The sequence below is a fragment of the Mobula hypostoma genome, chromosome 2 (genome assembly GCF_963921235.1).
Source record: "Mobula hypostoma chromosome 2, sMobHyp1.1, whole genome shotgun sequence".
Lineage (NCBI taxonomy): Eukaryota > Metazoa > Chordata > Chondrichthyes > Myliobatiformes > Myliobatidae > Mobula > Mobula hypostoma.
This window is the reverse complement of record NC_086098.1, coordinates 26,528,014-26,551,738: the sequence shown is the minus strand read 5'-3', so window position 1 is coordinate 26,551,738 and position 23,725 is coordinate 26,528,014. Positions and strand designations below refer to the sequence as shown.

Sequence of the window (23,725 nt, the reverse complement as noted above, 5' to 3'; positions counted from 1 at the left end):
GCAAAGGGCCCAGTTCTGTACTTTATGTCTCTTTAAACAAATAAGTGGAAGCTGGCAGAGACTACAGAAATAATAGTTCATAAAATTATGAGTGGAATTGAAAGTGCAGTCCATCAGAATTCTTTCCCCACGGTAGAAATGTCAAGTACTAGAGGGCAGAGGGCATGTATTTAAGGTGAGAGAGGGAAATTTAGATTCAGATTTATTTATCACATGCACTTCGAAACAAACAGTGAAATGCACCATTTATGTTAACAACCAACACACCCAAGGATGTGATGAGGGCAGCCCGCAAGTGTTGCCACACATTCCGGTGCCAACATTTCAAAGTGGGTATGGAGGCAAGATATTTTGTTCTACTGAGTAGTAGATACCTGGACTGGGCTGCCAGTGGAAGCAGAAACAGTGGTGGTATTGAAGAGGCTTTTAGGTAGACCTAAAAAGGGATGGAGTTATTGGGATCATGTGAAGGCAGAAGACATTTAGTTTAATTTGGCATTGTGTTCAGCACAGAAACTGTGGGCTGAAGGGCCTGTTCCTGTGATGTATTCCTCTAAAATGCTCTGAATGTTTCTGTCTGCATATATGACTAGAGTAATTTTTAAATTATTCTTGCTTTGCTCAGTGTTGACTGGAAGTCTTTTAGCTGACTTGATCCTTTTTCTCTGACTCACTCTAAACATGGTCATTTCTCTTCCCAATATCCAAATATTCAGCCATCTTGATTCAATATCTATTTCTTTGTGAACTTATTAGATCTTATTTTTTCAATACCTTTTGAACCAATATTAAAAATATGAATAAAGTATGTGATATTAATCAGTGTATTTCAAATTGTGGGAAAAATTGGTAAAAGTAATGTCGAAGCCCGAGTACTTTATCATCCCAACCTCTGTCTCTGTGGCTGAAATAGCTGCTGCAGCATCAAACGATTCATATGCTGGTGTTTGTTGGAAATTACCATTTTAATTCACTTTTTAGTTCTACTTTTGTTATTTGTAACCTAGAAAATAATAAATATATTTGTGATCAATTGAGTTGAATTGTAAATCTATTTAGTTTTAAATTGCCTCACTTTTAAACTTAACCTGCATGAAAATAATATAGTTTAAATAATGGAAGTTTTATGTAGTTTGAATGCTAGTGAGTATTATGGTAATGATTGCAGCTTGAGAGGATGAAACAATTTTTAAAGTGCATCCGATTTTATCTTTCCTTGAGTTTCATAGAGAAGAAAATTTTTTTAATGTGTGAAACACCAGTAATTACTGCCTGCACTCAACTGGCATGAGCATACCTTCAGGATTTGCTGCTCACCCTTGCAAATGTATCTTAAGGAAGGTATGATATTAGATCTTACAGATAGTAAAGAACAACAGCATCAATTAATGAATATTTAAGGTTCTGAATTTAAATTGACATGGCTGGGAAATGTTTAATTCATATTTTTGTACTATCTGTATTCCTTTTTGCACAAATCAAAAGTAGTGAGGTCAAACAGATCGGAGCTTTCACATGAATTTCCAACTGTGTTGATTAGCGTGTAATAAATTGTCAATGCGCGCGCTTAAACATTGTTTCCACTTTGATTTCTCAGCACTAAGCAAGTTATTTCTTGACAGGCAATAGATTGCCTGAAGTGTTTTTATAGCTATAATTGTTATGTGGTGCTTCTAGCTTAACGTTAAACATTTGTGTTAAACTGATATATGAACCAGAGGATATGAATCAACACGCAGTTACCCAAGGTTTCATCAGAGCCTGCAATGTAATTGAGGAGAATTGCTTTGGTAGGTAAGTTTTTTCCCCCCCTTTTTTGAAACTCTGGTACAGAGTACTGCATAAATGCAACTCCAAAAGTCAGATCTCAAACACAGCAAAAAGATGAGGTCAAGTTTCCTTGACGTGCTTTAGTCCCCAAGTGATGGTTGCAATTTCCCTGGGGCTCTTGATAACAAATCGCTGGCTGCAACAAATCTCTTCCGCATCTCATTGCTGTGCAGAAACACATAAAGCAAGTTTCCAAAACCTACCTGTTCCCTTACTTCTCAAGCGGTGAGAAATATGTCAAAGTATAAAGCAACTTTGAATAGCTACACTTGGTTAGTTTTACTTCTCTTAAGTACCATTTATATTTTTATCTTGAATTTCAACATAAAGACTAACTTGAAAGATAATGGTGGAACACTTTCTTGATTCCCTGGGAGGGGTGGAGGTGCTGAAGGTTACAAAAAGAATCGGAGGCTGGAACACAAGCTGAGACGTGTGAAGCCGACCGTCAGTTTAATATAAAGCTTTTTCCAAAGAGCAAACACCGCAGTATGCAAAAATTATTAGACGTGTTATAGACATGAGACTAATGACTCAGCACGGCGATTTAAACCTGTTTTGGAAAAAAAAATCTCATATTCTATTTAGTAGGGAGAATCAATGAGTGATACTTCATGTTGTCATATCAGTCTACAGGACTGGTTCCGCGACCCTGAGTAACGGCAAGTAAAATCTAATTGTTGGGCAGTTTTCTTTCTACTTTTGCATTCCAGATGAACGTTTTAAGATTTACGAAATCGGCAGACCCTCCTTCCACATATTCTGTGGTAGTTCACTACCGATGGATGCCGAGTGTCAATTAAGCCTCAACAAAACGCCCATCAAGCTAAAACTGACCCCATTTTTTTCGTTTCATCTCGGGGCTTAGTTAAATACGCTAACGTATTGATACGTTGCGTTTTTTCCTACATTAAATGGAAAGTTCCTAGATTGTGTAAGCATTAATTAACCGCAACGCTACCAGCAAAGCTTATCCGAGAAGTTGTCCGCCAATACACCAATGTAATTATTTACCTGACAGCCTCTGCCTACTCCTTCAGTCGCGAGAAAGCTACAAGATTGCAGCCTTCTGTTACCTGTGCTATGGTTTTGGGTTCTGCTTGAATACATTGATAACCAGCAGGCACTGGAATAAAGAATTTTTTTTTAGCATAGTTGCCCATTAATATTCCCCCGCGCCAAAGGTTTTGCTTGCTGTGGGAGCCGGGCTTACGCGCGGTGCCGAGGTAGGTAGGTAGGTAGGGAGGAGAGGTGGACGGAACCAGCAGAGGACGCCCTCCACCCTTCGCAGGCGGCGTGTGGATGGGTGGCTCGGTGACGTCACGGGCAGGGTTTCGCTCCGCTCGCTGTTGTGCAAAGTACTGCTCCGGGGGGGAAATGTGTATCGGCCGGGCTGAGGGAGAGGGAGCTGCGGGCTGAAGTCGCAGGGAACAACCAGTCCAACAAACTCACGGGCGGGAGAACAGCGGCAGGACCATGAGCGCAGTGGCCTGGACTCTGCTGCTGCTCTGGCATCAAACTTGTGAGGGTGCAGCCGCGGAATTCTCCTCGGGTGAGTGTCTCGTGGGCTTCGCAACTGTCTCCGCGTAACTTTTTTTATCTATACATAAACATACATTATATATACACCGTTCTAAGGTGGTCGGGCACGCGCGGCGCGTGCCCAGCCATTTGTTGCCCAGAAATGTACGTGAAATTGAAGTTCAAGACAAAGCACTGTTTAACTGACAACAGTAACTGTGTTTCCTTTCTCCAAAAAGTGAGGATCTTTGGCAGTGTTTTAAGTGCTGGGAAGCGTGGGCTGGGGGAATGTAGTCAGTTGGTGCTTTAATTCTTCGGCTGGCAACAGCTGTGCGCAGTCGATCCGCGGCGAAGTTTTAGCACATCTTTTCCGCCGGGCTGAATTGTTGTTTGCTAGTAATTTTTTTTTGTTATGAGTTGTGCTTGTTGGGTGGGGAGTAAAGCATTTAGAAGTTTGTGTGACGAGCTTGCGAACGGCGACGAGCCGATTCTGGGAGCTTTTGACTGGGACAGGTTCGCTCTTGGAAACGGCCAAAAGATTGACTCACTTTTCTTTGCCAGGCAGGTATTTGGTTGTCTCCAGATTGCGCGATATGCAGTGCACCTTGATTAAAACATAACCTCGCTCCCAGAGTTCGGACTAAACGGAAAGCACTTTCGCATCCAAATGCAATTTAGTCAATCGTTGTTCTTTTGTAAAATAAGTTTGTATCGAGAACACTATTTCAACGACTGGAAGGTGGCGTCCTTTTGGACAATAGTTCACTCCCAGTAGTGTGTAATTTAAAATGGAGTACCTTGCGAATGAAAAACTGCAAGCAGGCACTCGTTGATTTCCTGGTAATTTTACACCGGGGGGAAGTTTTTTTTGTTCAACAATACAGTGCTTTCATTGTTTGTAAAGCAGTGGATTGGTAGCATCCATCTCCTCTCAGTTCTCACATGTCTAAACTTAATGCTTCCTAAATACAGCTACAGATAATTTTAGTTTTTATTTATATTTTGGAGAGAAAGGACAGCAGCAGTGCAAGAATATTTTTTTTTAAAAAGATCGTTAATCAAAGTAGCTTGATAGCAACTTTTTTTCCTTGTTCATTTTCATACCACTTAATTAAGAGGAAACCAATTAGTGATTCTGAAGACTTTTGGAAAGAGAACAGTGCATTAATTAATGTGACAGTATACGTGATATAATTTACTTTTTTGATTTAAAAAATGAGGCTTTTGAATATACAAAATTAGGCATTTCAGTTACCTAGAACATCCACTTTAAGCAAAATTGCAAACCTAGAATTAAAATATTTAAAATTAGAGTTGCTTCGTACCCATCAAAGATTTGTGTCAAATTCTGAACAACGGTTCTGACTAGCATTTAGTGCCCATCGCTAATAGTCCTCTTCTGAAGATGGTGGTTCCAAATTAGTGGCTTACTGTACATTAGAAACAGAGAAAACCTACAGCACAATACATGCCCTATGGCCCACAAAGCTGTGCCGAACATGTCCCTACCTTAGAACTACCTAGGCTTTACCCATAGCCGTCTATTTTTCTAAGCTCCATGTAGCCATCCAGGAGTCTCTTAAAAGATCCTGTCACTTCCGCCTCCACCAGCAGCCCATTCCATGCACTCACCACTCTGCTTTAAAAAAAACTTATCCCTGACATCTTCTCAATACCTACTTCCAAGAAGCTTAAAACTATGCCCTCTCACGCTAGCCATTTCAGCCCTGGGGAAAAGCCTCTGACTATCCACATGATCAATGCCTCAGATAATGCTTTCTCAGATTCTTAGATAATGCTTTATAAGTCAGCATTTGGGGTAGATCAGGAGTCAAGTCAAGTCAGGTATGGTTGGCAGATGTCCCCTCGTTCATTAGTGAACCTGAGGTATTGTTACAGTCTGCTATTTTTCATGGTCACCATCAGTAAGATTAAATTATGCAATTTTTGCAAATTCCAAGCCATTAGTCAATTTTAAGTTCCTCAGCTGCCTTGGTGGGATTTGTACATGGGTCTCGAGATTATGTAATGAAAATCAAAGAACTGCAAATCTGAAGTGAAACCAAAATGTTGGAAGTGTTCAGGTGACCAGATGGCTTCTGTGGAAAGAGAAACAAATAATATTTCAGGTTGAAGACCTTCCATCAGCAACATTCTCATGAAGTTTCTGGAACTGAAGCACTTTTAGCCGACATTGCTATGTCTGTTCAGTGTATCCAGCATTTTTTATTCTTAATGTGTTGATTAATAGATGGGTAAATGAACAAGTGTCACGACTGCACTACGCTGTATTACAGTCTGATTTTGTTCAGTGAGAAATTATGCTTTCAGTTCTGCTCTGCCAATCCAGTCCCTTAGGGTTGAGCATACTGATTTCACTCCATTTCTGTGGTGGTTGTGTAGGTTCTGTCACAAGTTGTGCAGCTGTCGCTTGAGAAGGCATGTAGGTTGTTTGGGACGGTCATTCTTCTCCCTGTGTGTGTGTGTGCACGCGCGTGTGCGTTGTTAGGGGTGGGATTTAAGGTGGTCATTGTAATCCGGATTCTCCATTTTAAGTGATTCCAGGCCAGGAATTATCTTCAGAAGGTGCGGATGTTACATTTTTTTTCAACAGGGGTTTGGGAGCATCTTTATATTATTCTGTAAATTGTCTTTAAAAATGCTTTCAAATCACAAGGTTGACATTTCAATGACTGTATGACTACAGCTGCAGTTGCCCATAATAACCGTGTAATGACCACATTGTTTAAAATTACTGAATTTCAGGGAAAATTGTGCCTGTTATGTCCTCAGTCTGCACTTCAACTGTTGGTATAATTTCCTTTGGTATAGGTTTAAGGGGAATATTTGAAACAAAACACTGTTATGAACTGTTGAAGATTCCTTGATGTGCAGTGCTTCCTGAAGGTTGAACAGTCAAGTCTTTAATTTCAAATTGACAGTGATAGCAGGGTCATAGCACTTGATCACGCAGATAATTCATGAATCTTAACCTCTCTGTTTTCGAAAGTTTTGTCCATTAATGTTCAGGATCAATGGTGTTGTTTACACCGTACAAGAAATATGTCAAGTGATTTATGTTTTCAACTGTCAGCAAAACATTCATAAGGTTTACTGATGCATCGATTGGAGGTTGGGAGAACATTCAGCAGAAATTTTTCTCATGTTGCTAAATGAGTTTTGAAGGCATCTGCTGCTTTGTCAGCACACACACAAACTGAAGGAAGATCTCAGCAGGTCAGGCAGCATCTATGGAAATGAATGAACAGTTGGTGCTTCGGGCTGAGACCCTTCTCAGTCCTGAAGAAGCCCGAACTGTCGACTGGACTGCTTATACATTCCCATAGATGCTGCCTGACCTGTTGAGTTCTTCCAGCATTTCATGTCTGTTGTTTTGGATTTCCAGTAGACTTTCTTGTGTCTATGCTTTTTTATTATTCTTTGCAATACTTAGTGTTGCCCAATAGATGAAAATATTCTGAATTGTACAGTTTCTAAAACACTTTCTGTGTAATGCATTTGAAGAGATGAGGTCAAAGAGGTATTAATATTAAATTGCCACTGACATTAAAAATTGACCATTTGTTTTGTTTTTGGGATAGGTAAGTAGGAGGGAAGAAGGTTTTGCATAATTGTGATATTGTATTCCACGCAGTGGATTCTTTGCATATTTTACTGGGCAAAGATCAAGTACTTTGTGTGTTTTTGTGTTTGCTGAGAGCTCCTAGCCACAGGAGACGGGTAAAATGAAGATTCACATCTCAAAGTTGCGAGTCCAAACCCCACTTCAAGCTCCAGTCAAATTAATGATTCAGCATCTGAGCTGGACTTTGATCAACTCTAGTTTGTGGAGGATTTATTGAATTTGGCAGACCTTTTAAATTAATTTCAAGCTCTTATCCTTGAAACTACTGCTTCATTTCTCAGCTCCTTTGCACTTCAATAAGGAGGGAGTTTTACAAATTTCTTCACAAGAACTATGTTTAAATCAATTTTTTTTTGCAATGCCCTCACAAAGAAATTGATGTCATTTGTGACTTGCAATCCACTGAAAATGGTTCACTTTACTGTTTGCTTCTCAGTCCATCTGCAGCATTAGCCATAATTTGGAAGCTCCGTTCCAAATCTAATTTCCCTTCTCTTTCTCTTTCGGTATCTCTTCACTGCTGCTCCTCCCTCACAATGATGCTCTCATCCTCTGCTTGACTGGTTACATGATATGCAAAGCCTCTTCTCATCGTTTATTTATCGTTATTTCTTCCCCTTTAACCTGGTCCTGCCCTACAAGTGCTTCTCTGATTCTGGCTTATTGAACCTTACAGATTTAATTGCTCCTTTGTTCACTGTTCCCATATTCTTTGTCTGCAGAATTCTTCCATAAACCTTTCTTCTACTTGGTTCCTTTTAAGGTTTACTTTTAAAAATCTTTGTTTTCTGCTTTAACGCTCCAGTACATGGTTTGCTGCAAGATTTTATTGGATAAAATGTCTGTGAGGCACCGTATTGTTGTTCTGCAGAAGGATGTTGTGAGAAGCCACTCAGCACAGGATACACAGCAGTTAATTGTGCATCATTCTGTTTAGTGCACCTTATATTCTATCTGGCTATCCTCCAACCTGATGGCATGAATATCAGTTTCTCCTGGTGAGCAAATCTCCTGCCCCTCCTCTATTCCCCACTCTGACCCTTCACTTTTTACCTGCCTGTTACATCCCCTGAGTCTCCCCCTCCTTCCCTCTCTCCTGTTGTCCACTCTCACTCCTATCAGATTCCTTCTTCAGCGCTTGATCTTTCGCACTCACCTATCACTTTCCAGCTAGCCTCTTTCGTTCCCCCACCCCCACCTATTTATTCTGACGTCTTTCCCCTTCCTTCTCAGTCTCAGTCCTAAGGAAGGGTTTTAGCTTGAAACGTTGACTGTTTATTCTTTTTGATAGATTATGCCTGACCTGATGAGTTCCTCCAGTATTTTGGGTGTGTTGCTTTGGATTTCCAGCATCTGCAGACTTTCTCATGTTTGTATTTAGTAAAGTCACAGAGTAATACAGCACAGAAAGTGGCCCTTCAGCCCAATTGGTCAGTGCTAACCTTCATGACAGTCCCAGCTGTCGCTGTTTGGCCTATAATCCTCCAACTGTTTCCCTCCATGTACCTATCCAAATGCCTCTTAAATGTGGCATTTGTACCTGCCTCCACCCCTTGGCAACTCCATCAGGTTCTTGAACCAAAGTGGGTAACTCCACTCATCTCTTGCCCCATCATTAAAATGTTCCCACAATCTGTAGACTCACTTTCAATGACTCTTCATCTCATGTTCTTGATAGTTACTGCTTATTTATTTGTAATAATAGTTTCTTTTTATTTGTACAGTTTGTTGTTGTTTACACTCTGCTTGAACGCCCAAGGTGGTGCGGTCTTTTATTGATTCTATTATGATTGTTACTCTATTATGGATTTATTGAGTATTAATCGGCATTGAAATGACAATGGCGTGAGAGGGGAACTGGCCAAAGTAGACTGGAAAGGGACACCAGGAAGGATAGCAGAGCAGCAATGGCTGGAGTTTCTGCAAAAAATGAAGGAAGTGTAAGGCAGATGTATTCAAAATAAGAAATTTTCAAATGGAAGAAGAACACAACCATGGCTAACAAGTGAAGTTAGAGCCAAAATAAAAGCAAAAGAGATGGCATACAAGGAAGCCAAAGCTAGTGGGAAGATAGAGGATTGGGAAGCTTTTTAAAAACTTGCAGAAGGAAACTAAGAAGGTCATTAAGAAGAAAAAGATGAATTATGAAAGGAAGCTGGGTACTAATATCAAAGTAGATACTAAAAGCTTTAAGTATATAAAGGGTAAAAGACAGTTGAGGGTGGGTATAGGGCCAATAGAAGATGATACTGGAGATATTGTAATAAGAGGAATCGAACGTGTGTTTTACATCAGTCTTTACAGTGGAAAACACCTGCAGTATACTGGACATTCAAGAGTGGGAAATGAAGTATGTGCAGTGAAAATTACAATTGAGAAGGTGCTCAGGAAGCTTAATGGTCTGAGGGTGGATAAATTTTCTGGACCTGATGGAATGGAATGCACCGATTATCTCTAATCGGTCCTACTTTCACTCCTGTTATCCTTTTGTTCTTAACATAATTGAAGGATGCCTTGGGGTTTTCCTTTACCTTACTCGCCAAGGCCTTCTCATGCCCCTTTCTTGCTCTTCTCAGCCCCTTCTTAAGCTTCTTTCTTGCTTCCCTATATTCCTCAATAGACCCATCTGATCCTTGCTTCCTAAACCTCATGTATGCTGCCTTCTTCCACCTGACTGGCTTTTCCACCTCACTTGTCACCCATGGTTCCTTCATCCTACCATTCTTTATCTTCCTCACTGGGACAAATTTATCCCTAACATCCTGCAAGAGATCCCTAAACATCGACCACAAGTCCATGGAACATTTCCCTGCAAAAACATCATCCCAATTTATGCCTTTGGTGGAAGAAATAAATGGGCAGACTATTATTTAGATGAGGAGAGAATTCAAAATGCAGAGATGCAAAGGGACTTGGGAGTCCTTGTGCAGGATACCTTAAAGGTTAACCTGCAGGTTGAGTCGATGGTGAAGAAGGCAAATGCAATTTTGATATTCATTTCTAGAGGTATAGAATATAAGAGCAGGGAAGTGATGTTGAGGCTCTATAAAGCACTATTGAGACCACGCTTGGAGTATTGTGTGCAGTTTTCGGATCCTTATTTTAGAAAGGATATACTGACTTTGGAGAGGGTTCAGAGAAGATTCACGAGAATGATTCCAGGAATGAAAGGGTTACCGTATGAGGAATGTCTGACAGCACTTGAGCTGTATTCCCTGGAGTTCAGGAGAATGAGTGGGGGATCTCATAGAAACATTCTGAATGTTAATAAGCCTGAACGGATTAGATATGACAAAGTTATTTCCCATGGTACGTGAGTCTAGGACAAAGAGGGCGCGACTTCAGGATTGAAAGAAGTCCTTTTAGAACTGAGATGCAGAGAAATTACTTTAGTCAGAGGGTGTTAAATCTGTGGAATTTGTTGTCACGAGCGGCTGTGAAGGCCAAGTCATTGGGTGTATTTAAGGCAGAGATAGATAGGTTCTTGATTAGCCAGGGCATCAAAGGGTATGGGGAGAAGGCAGGGGAGTGGGGATGACTGGAAGAATTGGATCAGCTATGATTGAATGGCTGAGCAGACTTGATGGGCCAAATGGCCTACTTCTGCTCCTATATCTTATGGTCTTCTGGCAAGAAAATGAATCTCAGGGTTGTATATCATGACATATATGTACATTGAACATTCCAGGTACTCACTACTGTTTTTTTTAAATTTGCCTCTCACGTTGCTTTTAAATCTTGCCCTGTATTTAGCCCTCCAGTTAGAAATCCCAACCCTGGGGAAAAGGCTGTGTCTGTCTTACTTCCCTCATGATATTACAAACTTCTATGAGGTTATCCCTTATTCGTCTGTACTCCAGTGAATAAAGGTCCAGCATATCATTAACACAAGAGATTCTGCAGATCCTGGAAATCCAAAGTAGCACACAAAATACTGGGGAAACGCAACTGTTCAGGCAGCATTGAGGGAAAGGGATAAACAGTCCGTGTCTTGGGCCAAGACCCTTCATCAGGACTGGAAAGGAAGGGGGAAGATGCCAGAATAAGGAGGAGCACAAGCTGGAAGGTGACGCCAGATGGATGGGAAAGGTAAAGAAGATCTAGTCTGGCCAATCTCTACCTGTTACTCAAACCCTCTCGCCCAGACAACATCATTGTAAATCTTTTCTGTGTCTCTCCTTTTTGACAATGTCTTTCACATCACATGGTAACAAAAATTGTGCAGAATACCCTTCACTGTGGCCTCATCCATGACTTGTATAGATGCGACATAAATGTCCCTACTCCTGAATTCAATGCTCTAAATAATAAAGGTGCCGTCTCCCCCACCCTCTCTACTTGTGTGGCTGCTTTGAGTGAACTGTGCGCTTGTACTCCCAGGTGCCTCTGTTGAACAGCACTTGTCACTGCACAAATGCTTACCCTGGTTTGACTGTCCAAAATGCATCTGGTCACACTTATCTAAGTGGAAATCCATTTGCCATTCCTGAGCCTATCTCCCTGACTGATCAAGATCTCTCATTTAAAATGGCCTACTAATTTAAATAGAGAAGTAAATTTTGAAAGGTTTCCAATTCACCTCGATATTTGTTTTTATAATATGATTTTAAATAATTAAATTCATTTCAACAGGGCTTAAATTACTGTGAGTAATTTAAAATAATGACTGATGTCCTTGACAGCAGCAAGTTAACAAAAGGAATCACTTTGGGGCCCTTGGGATTTGCTGCTCAAAGCCCACTCGCCCTCACATACTTCAGAGCTTTTTGCCATCTGTGTGGTCCGTCCAGAAAATAATTAATATTTTCCAATTGCCTGGCATCATGCATACCCAAGATGTTTGACATTATCTAGAAGAGAACAAAGTCCTTGATTGGAACTCTTATCTAATGGACTGCAGCCAGTGAGGATGGACATATACTTCCATCATGATTATTGTAAATAATGATGCTCCATTGGGGTGTGTCCTCAGCCTCGTACCCTATTCTTTGTATACTCAGGACCATGTGGCCAGATTCTGCTCTAACTCCATCTTCAAGTTTGAAAATGGTACTTCCGTGGTGGGCCATATCTCAAATTAATGAGGAATTTGAGTGTAGGAAGAATGAAGAAACCTTGGTAACATGGTGTCATGACAAAAATCTTTCCAGCAATGTCAGCAGAACAACACAGTTGGTCACTGACCCCAGGAAGCAGGGTCAGGGTCACTGACCTCAGGAAGCACTACATCAACAGTTGAGAGCTTTAAGTTGCTAGAAGTGAACATCCTGGTCTAGCCACGTAGACACGATGGTCAAGAAAACTGACCAATGCCTCTACTTTCTCAGAAGATTTTAGGGAAATTTAGGATGTCTTCATCGACCTTAACAATTTTTATCAAAGTCCTACAGAAAACATCTTATCAGTATGCATAACGGCATGGTGTAGCAATTACTCTGCATGTATATTCAGAGTGTTGTGGACATAGCCCAGCACATCATGGAAACCAGCATTCCCCTTCATTGACTCTTTTTTTATATACTTCATGCTGCCTCAGTAATGAAGCGAGCAATATAAAAGACACTTCCCACCTCAGATATTCTCTCTCCTCCCCTCTTTGATTGTGTGGAAGATACAAAAGCCTGAAAACGGGCACGAGAAGGACAACTATCACCCTGTTGTATATAGAATATTAATTGGTTCCCGAGTGCAATGAAATGGACTCTTAACCTCACAGTCTACCTCATTATGACCTGATTGTCTACCTATGCTGTGCTTTTTGTGTAGCTGCATACTTTATTCTGCATTCCTGTGCTGTGTTATTGTTTTACCTTGTCCTACGTCAGTGCGTTGTGCAATGATCTGTTCTGCACAAACAGTATGCGAGACAACCTTTTCACTGTATCTTGGTCCACGTGACAATAGTTACCCAATTCCAGACCATTTCTAATTCCAAAATCCATTTGACTCTCAGCTAAGGCTGGACTCTTCACTAATTATGGGACTCGCAGAATCTGTTAAACTCAGCCTGTGTTCATGGTGACCACTGACCGTAGGCTCCACTATGTAGAAGAGCGAGAGCGACAAATACGCAAGGAACTAACTGGTGTTGGTGCCAGTGACATGAATATCTTGTGTATTAACGTGCAGCCATTTCAGTCTGAAATTGGATATTTTCTCATTTATGATTTGTTTGAAATCCTTACCTGTGAAGGAGTTTCAGAAATATTTTACGACTGATGTAATGTGCTTTGCCTTTGTTTACACAGTGATAAATAATGGCAGAGAATTTAATGTTTGAGTATATACTTGTGTGTCTTGTCAGAGAAGCTTTAGTTATGTGTTCTAGAGCTGTGTACTTCAATCTTTGAATGTGTTTGAATGTAATAGTTGTCACAAAATTTAAACGTTTCTGGAAAATAACACTTTTCTTTCTCTTGATAAAGAGCAAAGATAATTTTAAAAAATGATCATGAACTGGCCCTTTGACTCACTCAGGTCAAAAGTTCAAAGTACATTTATTATCAAAGTATGCATACATTATACAACCTAGAGATTTGTCTCCTTACAGGCAGCCACGAAACAAAGAAACCCAATAAAACCCGTTAAAACAAAAGAAGACTGTCAGATACCCAATGTGAAAAGAGAAAAAACAAATCATGCAAGCAATTAAAGTAAGCAAATAGCATTCAGTGCTGAAGTTCAATAACAGAGAGACATTGATAGGATGCAGAGGTGGGCTGAGAAGTGGCAGATGGAGTTCAACCCGGAGAAGTGTGAGGTGGTACACTTTGGAAGGACAAACTCCAAGGCAGAGTACAGAGTAAATGGCAAGATACTTGGTAGTGTGGAGGAGCAGAGGGATCTGGTGGTACATGTCCACAGATCCCTGAAAGTTGCCTCGCAGGTAGATAGGGTAGTTAAGAAAGTTTATGGGGTGTTAGCTTTCATAAGTCGAGGGATAGAGTTTAAGAGTCGCGATGTAATGATGCAGCTCTATAAAACTCTGGTTAGGCCACACTTGGAGTACTGCATCCAGTTCTGGTCGCCTCACTATAGGAAGGATGTGGAAGCATTGGAAAGGGTACAGAGGAGATTTACCAGGATGCTGCCTGGTTTAGAGAGTATGGATTATAATCAGAGATTAAGGGAGCTAGGGTTTTACTCTTTGGAGAGAAGGAGGATGAGAGGAGACATGATAGAGGTGTACAAGATAATAAGAGGAATAGATAGAGTGGATAGCCAGCGCCTCTTCTCCGGGGCACCACTGCTCAATACAAGAGGACATGGCTTTAAGGTAAGGGGTGGGAAGTTCAAGGGGGATATTAGAGGAAGGTTTTCTACTCAGAGAGTGGTTGTTGCGTGGAATGCACTGCCTGAGTCAGTGGTGGAGGCAGATACACTAGTGAAGTTTAAGAGACTACTAGACAGGTATATGGAGGAATTTAAGGTGGGGTTTATATGGGAGGCAGGGTTTGAGGGTCAGCACAACATTGTGGGCCGAAGGGCTTGTAATGTGCTGTACTGTTCTATGTTCTTTGTTCACGAAGCCAGGCATCACTGCAGCAGATTTGGAAGTCCATTATTTGCAGGTCACAGCCTCAGCTCAGTGTAACGATGAGTGAACCTTGCAGACCAGCGAGCTGAACTGGCCCATCCCTCGCCTCCAGCCCCAACATATGGACCATTTCAGTCTGGCCCGGGACTTAAGTTGCCCAAACCTCGGGTTATTCCTTGCGTTCGGGCCTGGGTTCTGCTGCCTCAAGGCATTTTTGGGCCCGACCTTGATTCAGCCTGTACCTGACCTTTCCAATTCAGCTCGGTGCTTAAATTGATCAACTCGGGTCTTTCTTCGCTCTTGGGCCTGGGCTCCGCCTCTGTTCAACCGCATCGAATTGTCTCTGAACACACTGCAGCAATGGTAATGACATCAGCTCATTCCTGCCTGAACGTCCTGCAACCATTCTGCTCCTCCAAGACTTCACACCGCAGTAATACCAGGTATTACAGGTGCTTCAAAAGCAGAACTCTAACAGGGAAGTTATAGGCTATTGTTTGCTGTGATCATTTACCAGAAAAGTGTTTTAAATAAAGAATATAGTGTGTTTTATTAGCCACCAGCTAGTAGTCATTGAGCTTTCCCAGTGCCATCTTAAACCTCACTCACTTCGTGCCAACAACCAAGTTTGTATTTACACGAATCTTGCACTTACTCTGCTTTATTCTCCACTGTGCGGCCTCTAGTTGTGTCAACTGTGCTGCACAAACTGATGCACTCAGCATTGGAGTCGGATTACATGGCGAGAGCACTTTTCTTTTATGGAAAGTGAACCGGGATTGTTTAACTGTGGGTGAAAGGGATTTTATAAGTAGATAGTAGATAACACAGAAGTAGACCCTTCAGCCCAGTGAGTCTGTGCTGACCAGCCAACTCTTAATTACGCTGATCCTGTTTTGCTCTTCCCATATGACTGCAGATTTTCCTCGGATTCTTTTATCCCTAAGCTCCGGGGCAATTTATGGTAGCCTACGTGTCTTTGTGATGCATGAGGAAACTGGAATGGGTGGGGTGGTGGGGGGGATCTCATATGGTCAGGAAGAGAATGTGCAAACTTCGTTGGAGGTTAGCATTAAACCTAGGACACTGGACATGTGAGGTAGCAGTTCAAGCAGCTTTGTCATTGTCCCTGAAGCCCTCAGTTGGTTAGGGTCAACCATGGATCTTGGTTTCGAGCTGCCTACGCGATACACAAGCCAGGCAGTACGGTATGGAGAGGGAGAGCAAGCTGTTGCCTATGCAGCAGGCTCCCCCTCCCTACACAGCTGATGAACCCAAAGGAACGGCAGAGACTGACTGATACGGGTTGGCACGAGCAGCATTGCAGGAGTTGCCAGTCAGTATTGAACTCAGTGTAGGACTGCCTGAGGGACTCCGACTTCGGAGTTTTCCTCAGGGTTTACTCCCGAAGCCTGCCCCGTGAGTGGGTATAGCCACAAGGCAGTGGAGGTTTGAGATGAGAGTTTTCCTTCCAGATAAGCTGCCAACCTTAGCTGATGAGCCCCATCTGTTCGAAGTGACAGGTTTTAAAGTGCCAGTAGTCCACCTTTGCCCCTTCAGTCAGTAGAAACAGTTCCTGTGGGCTTAGTGGCTAAGCCAGAGATAAAGGGCAGGAGCTGAATTTAGTTCTCAGAAACTATTTGAACTTGGTTCTAGAGCTGCTGCCATTGGGAGCATTCAGTGGGAATTGTGAGCTTGTTCTCACTAACTCCCTCAGCTATGACAACTTGAAGGAACCTTTTGTCATCGTCAAACAAGAAAAAAATCTGCAGATGCTGGAAATCCGAGCAACACACCGAAATGCTGGAGGAACTCAGCAGGCCAGGCAGCATCTAGGAAAAGAGTACAGTCGATGTTTCAGTCCTGCTGAGTGGTTTCGGCCCGAAACATTCGACTGCTCTTCCTAGATGCTGCCTGGCCTGCTGAGTTCCTCCAGCATTTTATGAGTGTTGCTTTGCTTTGACATTTAGCATCTTAAAGAAATACCTGGCCAGCGGTGAATTAGCAGGTATTTTGCATTGTAGGTCGAGATCCGAATGAATGTTGTTGAAACTCAATTCCAATCACACTATTACAGTTGACAAGGACTGTAATATAGGGTTAACATACCGAGGAATGTTTGTCCGCTCTTGGACTGTATTCTTTGGAGTTTAGAAGAATGAGGGGAGACCTCATAGAAACATTTTGAATGTTGAAGAACATGGACAGAGTGGATGTGGCAAAGTTGTTTCCCATGATGGGGGAGTCTAGTACGAGAGGGCATGACTTAAGGATTGAAGGGTGCCCATTCAGAACAGAAATGCGAAGAAATTTTTTTGGTCAGAGGGTGGTGAATCTATGGAATTTGTAGCCACGGGCAGCAGTGGAGGCCAAGTCATTGGGTGTATTTAAGGCAGAGATTGATAGGTATCTGAATAGCCAGGGCATCAAAGGTTATGGTGAGAAGGTGGGGGAGTGGGACTAAATGGGAGAATGGATCAACTCATGATAAAATGGCGGAGCAGACTCGATGGGCTGAATGGCCGACTTCTGCTCCTTTGTCTTATGGTCTTATGGACTTTTATCCCTTTGCTCCAGGCTGGCCGCAAGTCTAGGTTCATGAGGAGAAAGTGAAAGGAATTTGCTCAACAAGGCAGTGTTTTCTTTAAACCCAGTTCTATATAGAGGTGAAATAAATGAATGTTGAAAATGGAAATGAATATCCAGTGATAAAGTGAAATATATTTTAAAAATTGTTCACGGTGATATTATTGGTCTCACGTAAATACATGCAGTGAAGTCAACTTATTTTGATGCTACAATTAAGGTTAAGGTACTAGATTGACAGTTTTTTTTGGATCGTGGAATTGATTTATTACTGGTACAGTGAAAAGCTTGTTTTGTGTCCAGAGATTTTGTTCGAATCCCACCATGGTGTTTGAGGAGTAGGACATTTTGAAATGTTCTTTGTGCCAGTAAGGATGAAACTTCTGGTTCACTGGTATCTATTAGAGAATGAAATCTGCAGTTACCAGTTTTGGGTTGTATTTGACTCCAGTCTCTTGGACTGGCAATGTACATAATAAATGGTAGCATTGACCACGATATCCACGAACGAGAAACTAAATAAATCCAAGCAAATTTGTCTACTATTAACAAGTAGAAGGCATGCAAAGTTTAAAAAAATATATATAACTCTGCAGAAGTCTTAGGCACACATATATAGCCTGGGTGTCTCAGACTTTTGCACAATACTGTGGTAATTTATGTATTGCACTGTGCTGTTGCTGCAAAAAAAACATGACATCTGAGTGACAAGCCTGATTTTTAGATGAGTCTTTATTGTAGACTGAGAGTCGGAAGGGAGCAGGGAGAGAGGAATCGTGGTTGGGAAAAGAGGAAGGGAGAGGGGAGGGAGTGGGAAGCACTGTAATGGTCAATAAATCAATTGTTTGGAATCAAATAACCTTGCCTGGTGTCCCAAGGCTGGATGTGCTTAGCTGTGTATATGTCTTGGGCATTTTATGTATCTACGTGTGTGTGTGTAGGTATATATATTTATGTATATTATTGTGTAACAGTCTCAAATGGAGAATTATACAGTAGTATTTAACTCCAATGGTTTTGGCAATAACAGGGAGGAATACTGTTTTATGAGATAAGGTTAATGAGATGTGCCTCTTAGCTGGTGATTAAATTGTCACCTTTACAGCGGTTTTAAATTAAACCATAGATACATTTACTGTGTCCAGCTGCTCATTTGCGTGATTTTCCCCCCAATATTCTCAATTGCATATAAATCCATAGGTTTTTTATTATCTTTTTAATCTGGTAATCAGATATTCAATTCATACAGGTCAATGGATTTGTTCAAGTACAGGAAAACTTAGCATTTTCCATTCCTTACCCTGTCTCATTGTAACACTTCTCTGTTATCCTCCCAGTAAAAATCAGCTAAACTACTATAGATCAGAGATAAAACCATACATGTTATAATCCAGACTGCCTGAGTAGAATTGGTGCTTGAAAATAAATCACATATATTGGAAATCTGAATTGGTGCATGGCTTGTCCAACACCCAAAAATGTTCGGTATATATTGGTAAATTGGTTTATTTTTGTGATGTGCTGGGATACAGTGAAAAACTTCGTTTTGCATACCATCCATACAGATCATATCAGCACATTGAGGTAATACAAGAAAAACAATATCAGAATGCAGAATAAAGTGTCAGGCTACGAGAGAATGCAGACAGTAAGGTGCAAGGTCAGGAGCCCCTCTATTGTACTCGGGTGGCATTCATTCGTCTTTGATCAGTGACCTGGAAGGTGTCCCTGACCCTGGTGGTACATGCTTTCAATGGGCAGGGTACAGAGAGAGAATATCTGGAACAAGCGTGGTCTTTGATTAAATAACTTCTCAGATTTCATGATAAAATCATGCTTCATTTATGCTTTTATTTTTTCATCTCGGTTTAGAAAAAAATGTTTTATTGTACATGCAGCCTTCCAGGGCTGATTGGTCCATATTGTATGTAAATCCTGCGGCTTTGGCAACCTATTCAATGACCTTAAGAAGGGTCTCTGCCTGAAACCTTTGAGTGTGCATTCATTTCCGTAGATGCTGCTTGACTTGCTGAGTTCCTCCAGCATTCTGTGTATGTTGACCCCTTCTGATAGCGGTAGCAAGCAAGCCGGGAGCACATTGCATATTATGTCGTCTTTCCCTAACTGGTTACATCCTGATTGCCAGTAATAACATCTGTCAGGATGATATGACTACACTAGACATAACTATAGAACTTTTTCTCCATGTTTATAGTGGGAAGACAAAATGCTGGAGATACACTGCAGGCTGGGCAGCATCCGTGGAAAGAGGAAAAGAGATTGATGATGAAAGGTTGGCGACCTGAAGCACGAGTTTTGTTTTTCATTCCAAAAGTTACTTAAATTTCTGAGTACTTTTTCCAGCACTTATGCAGACATGAGAGGCTGCAAATGCTGGAAATCTGGATTATTACACATAAACAGCTGGAAGAACTCAGCAGGTCAGGCAGTGTCAGTGAAGAGAAATGAACAGTTGATGTTCTGTGCTGAGACCCATCTTCAGGACTCTCTGCTTTTGTTTCAGCTTTAACACGATGAAAGCTCTCGGCCTGAAACATCGACTGTACTCTTTTCCATAGATGCTGACTGGGCTGCTGACCACTGGTGCCAAGCTGTGTCGGCACTTGCCCTTCCCTGGGACTAGATCAGTGATGTGGAGAGGGGGAACTCGCTGCATGGGGCAACAACTGGCTCTTCATATCTTCCTGCCCAGCCTTGTGCCTCGGCGAGGATATAGTCCACCAGAGGCGCAAACCTGTGATCCCCTTGGATCGACGGCTGCCTACTACTGCCCGGCCTGCTGAGTTCCTCCAGCATTTTGTGTGTGTTGCCAGTACCTATAGTGTTTTGCTTTTCAATGCCATGGATGTCCATGAAGACAGTTTCCATGGGAAATTATTGGATCAATTGTAGACTTGCAACTTGTCATAGAATTTACCTATTGAATAATAAAGACCACTTCTCTACCTCAAACAAAGTGGAGTCATCCTTTGACTGCACATTTCATTATTACCTCAAGGACACTGAAGCACCTTTATGATGTTGAACATTTGCAGTTATTGTCAAATAAAAGGTGGGCTAATGGACTAATTGAGGCTTATTTAAATTTGTTGAATGGTCAATTGTTCAACTGGAGATTTTAATATTAGCATATCTAAGGGGCTGGTATGCTGCTCAAGTGATTAAGGACACGACTGCATTTCCTACCAGATGTCAGCTGCAGGAAATCTGCACAGAAAGCCAATTTGTGAGGCTACATTAGATTGCTCATGGCTCGATGAGACTAGATTTTGATGTTTAACAATCTAATTTTGCATGTACTTGATATGGTAATACAGATTCTGATATAGCAACACACAAAAAGCTACAGTTTAACTTAAAAATTCCCTATTGTGAACAGTCTTCGTGTTCCTTTTTAATTGTATCTACCGCAAGGATAATTATCACTTTAGTCCTCACTGTAAATCTTACTCTGCTCCTCTTAGACGCCCTTCAGACTTCATGTTCGGATTTTATAATTTAAAAACAGAATGGAGCCTTTCTGGGGAAAAAAAAGCGTGTTTTAAATTGGGCATCGCTTCTATGTTTGCTTTGACCGTCAAAGCATGGAGAAACCATCATGAACACCCACACCCCTGGATGTGCCTATGATTTCAGTCTCGGAAGCCAACATGGGAGCAGCATTCAGGAAGGTGAACTCAGCAAAAGCATCGGTCTGAGATGGGGTACTTCACCAAGTACTGAAGGCCAGTGCTGATCAACTGGCTGGAGTGTGCACTGAGACCTTAAACCTCTCGCTTCAGCAGTGTGTGGTACCCACCTGCTTCGAGCAGGCTTCAATGATACTGATGTCCAAGAAGAGTATAGTGACTTGCTTCAATGACAAGTAGCACTTACATCCACAGTGATGAAGTGTTTCGAGAGGTTGGTGATGAAACATCAACTCCTGCCTGAGAAGCAACTTATAACTGCTCCAATTTATCTACTGGAACCACAGATCCACAGCAGAATCCATTTCATTGACTCTTCACCCAACCCTGGAATACCTGGACAGCAAAGATGCATACATCATGATGCTTTTTCTTGACAACTCAGCATTCAATACCATCATCTCCTCAAAACTAATCAATAAATTTCATGCCCTTGGTCTCAATACCCTTCTGCAATTGGATCTCTGATTTCCTTACTTGCAGGCCCCAGTCAGTTTAGATTGGCAACAACGTCTCCTCCACAATCTCCATCAGCACAGGTGCACCACAAGGCTGTGTGCTTAGCTCCCTGCACTACTCGTTTTACACTTACAACTTTGAGACTAAGCACAGCTCCAGTGCTGATGACACCACTGTTGTAGGCTGGATCAAAGGTGATAAATCAGCATATAGGAAGGAGATTGAAAATCTGGTCGAGCGATGCCATAACAACAACCTCTTGTCCACAAGACCAAGGAGCTGGTTTTAAGAGAAGGAAACCAGAGTTCACATCGAAGGATCATAGGAGGAGTGGGTCAACAACTTTAAATTCCTTAGTGTTATTTTTTTCAAAGAAGATGCCCTGGGCCTGTACGTAAGTGCTATTAGGCACTTGTGAGACCATGGAGTATTGTGTGCAGTTTTGGGCTCCTTGTTTCAGAAAGGCTGTATTAACATTGGAGAAGGCTCAGAGAAGATTCACGAGAATGATTCCAGGAATGAAAGGGTTACTGTATGAGGAAAGTCTGACAGCCCTTGGGCTGTATTCTCTGGCGTTCAAGAAAATGAGGGTGGATCTCACAGAAACATTCCAAATGTTAAAAGGCCTGAACAGATTAGATATGCCAAAGTTATTTCCCATGGTAGAGGAGTTTAGGACAAGAGGGCATGACTTCCGGATTGAAGGACGTCCATTTAGAACAGACACGCGGAGAAACTACTGTAGTCAGAGGGTGGCAAATCTGTGGAATTTGTTGCCATGAGTGGCTGTGGAGGCCAAGTCATTGGGTGCATTTAAGGCAGAGAGAGATAGGTTCTTGATTAGCTAGGGCATTAAAGGGCATGGGGAGAAGCTAGTGAGGTGGGGATGACTGGATCAGCCCATGATTGAATGATGGAGCAGAGTTGATGGGCCGAATGGCCTACTTCTTCTATATCTTATGGTCTTGTTAGGAAGAAATATCAGTGCCTGTCCTTCCTGAGGAGTTTGTGGAGATTTGGCAAATCGTCCATAGATGTGCATAACATCTAAAACTTTGATGTGTGCTGGAGAGTATATTGACTGGCTGCATCACAAGCTAGTATCGACACACCAATGCCCTTAAACGGAAAATCTGACAAAAAGTAGTGAATATGGCCCAGTCCGTCATGGGTTAAGCCCTCCCAAGAGCACATCTACATGAAATGCTGTCGCAGGATAGCAGCATCCATCAGCAAGGACCCCCAACACCCATGACATGCTCTCTTCTCAATGCTAACGTCAAAAAGAAGGTACTAGACTTGCACCAACAGGTTCGGGAATAGTTACTACCCATCAACCATCAGGCTCTTGAACCGATGGAGAGTCCCCAAAGCCTCAGGACTTTCCACAGGGGCACCATCGAGAGCCTCCTGACTGGCTGTGTCATTGCCTGGTACGGGAACTATACTATCCTCAATCGCAGGGCACTGCAGAGTGTGATGTGGACAGCCCAGCGCATCTGTGAATGCGAACCTTTCTCTCTTCAGGACATTTACAACATCAGGTGCGTAGAAAGGGCCTGGAGGGTCATCAGGCACCCAACTACAACTGTTTCAGCTGCTTCTCCCTGGCAAATGGTACCCCAGCATTAAGGCCAGGTCCAACAGGCTCATTAGCTTCTTTCATCAGGCTATCAGATTTATAAATACACATTGATCTGATTGCATATCCGACTGCACATGCATGGATACAAAACAATTATGTCTTACTATTCGGGCAACACCCTCCCACTCTCAGGGTTGTATATGGTAACATGTATGTACTTCGATAAATATAATTTGATCTTCGATCTTCAGTTCAACACACACAAAATGCTGGAAGAACTCGGTAGGTCAGGCAGCATCTATGGAAAGGATGTTTCGGACCAAGACTCTTCATCATTCCTCTTTATTTCTTTCCATAGATGCTGACTGATCTGAGTTCCTCAGTGCTGATTGGACATTACTTTGGATTTATAACATCTGCAGGATCTCTTGTGTGTCGGATTTTCAGTGCAATTTGTGATGCCTTAACATGTCAGGTTACATAGAACGTAGAACATAGAATAGTACAGCACAGTACAGGCTCTTCGGCCCACATTGTTGTGCCGACCCTCAAACCCTGCCTCCCATATAACCCCCACCTTAAATTCCTCCATAGACCTGTCTAGTAGTCTCTTAAACTTCACTCACAGGTAGTAGAGGGTTTGTGATGGAAGTTTGAAAGCAAGTTGTGCGTACCAAGGATGTTGGCAGTATGGTTCCATTTGAGATGATAGCTGGGAGGGGAAAGCAGGAGGTAACAAGAGTTTGTGTTGGCAAGAGGTTACTTCTGGTGGTCTTGGTAAAGATCTGAAGGATATTGCCAATTATATGAGCCTCTGTAAAACATTGCTGTAACATCATGCAAGGCAGATA

General features: G+C 42.0%; 1 protein-coding gene across 6 annotated transcripts in view; it reads left to right on the top strand.

Annotated features, from left to right (window-relative positions):
• Positions 1-3,147: 3,147 nt before the first annotated feature.
• The window catches only part of ptprk (protein tyrosine phosphatase receptor type K), a 691,044-nt gene continuing 670,466 nt past the window's right edge, over positions 3,148-23,725 (top strand). For 5 of the 6 annotated variants that reach the window (XM_063034492.1, XM_063034484.1, XM_063034476.1 and 2 more), the window contains exon 1: positions 3,148-3,382. In XM_063034492.1, coding sequence (XP_062890562.1) covers positions 3,307-3,382 — 76 coding nt within the window. In that variant the 5' untranslated portion in view covers positions 3,148-3,306. Of the gene's footprint in view, positions 3,383-19,357; positions 19,414-23,725 lie in introns of those variants that run through there. The other variant, XM_063034502.1, reaches the window with a different exon arrangement.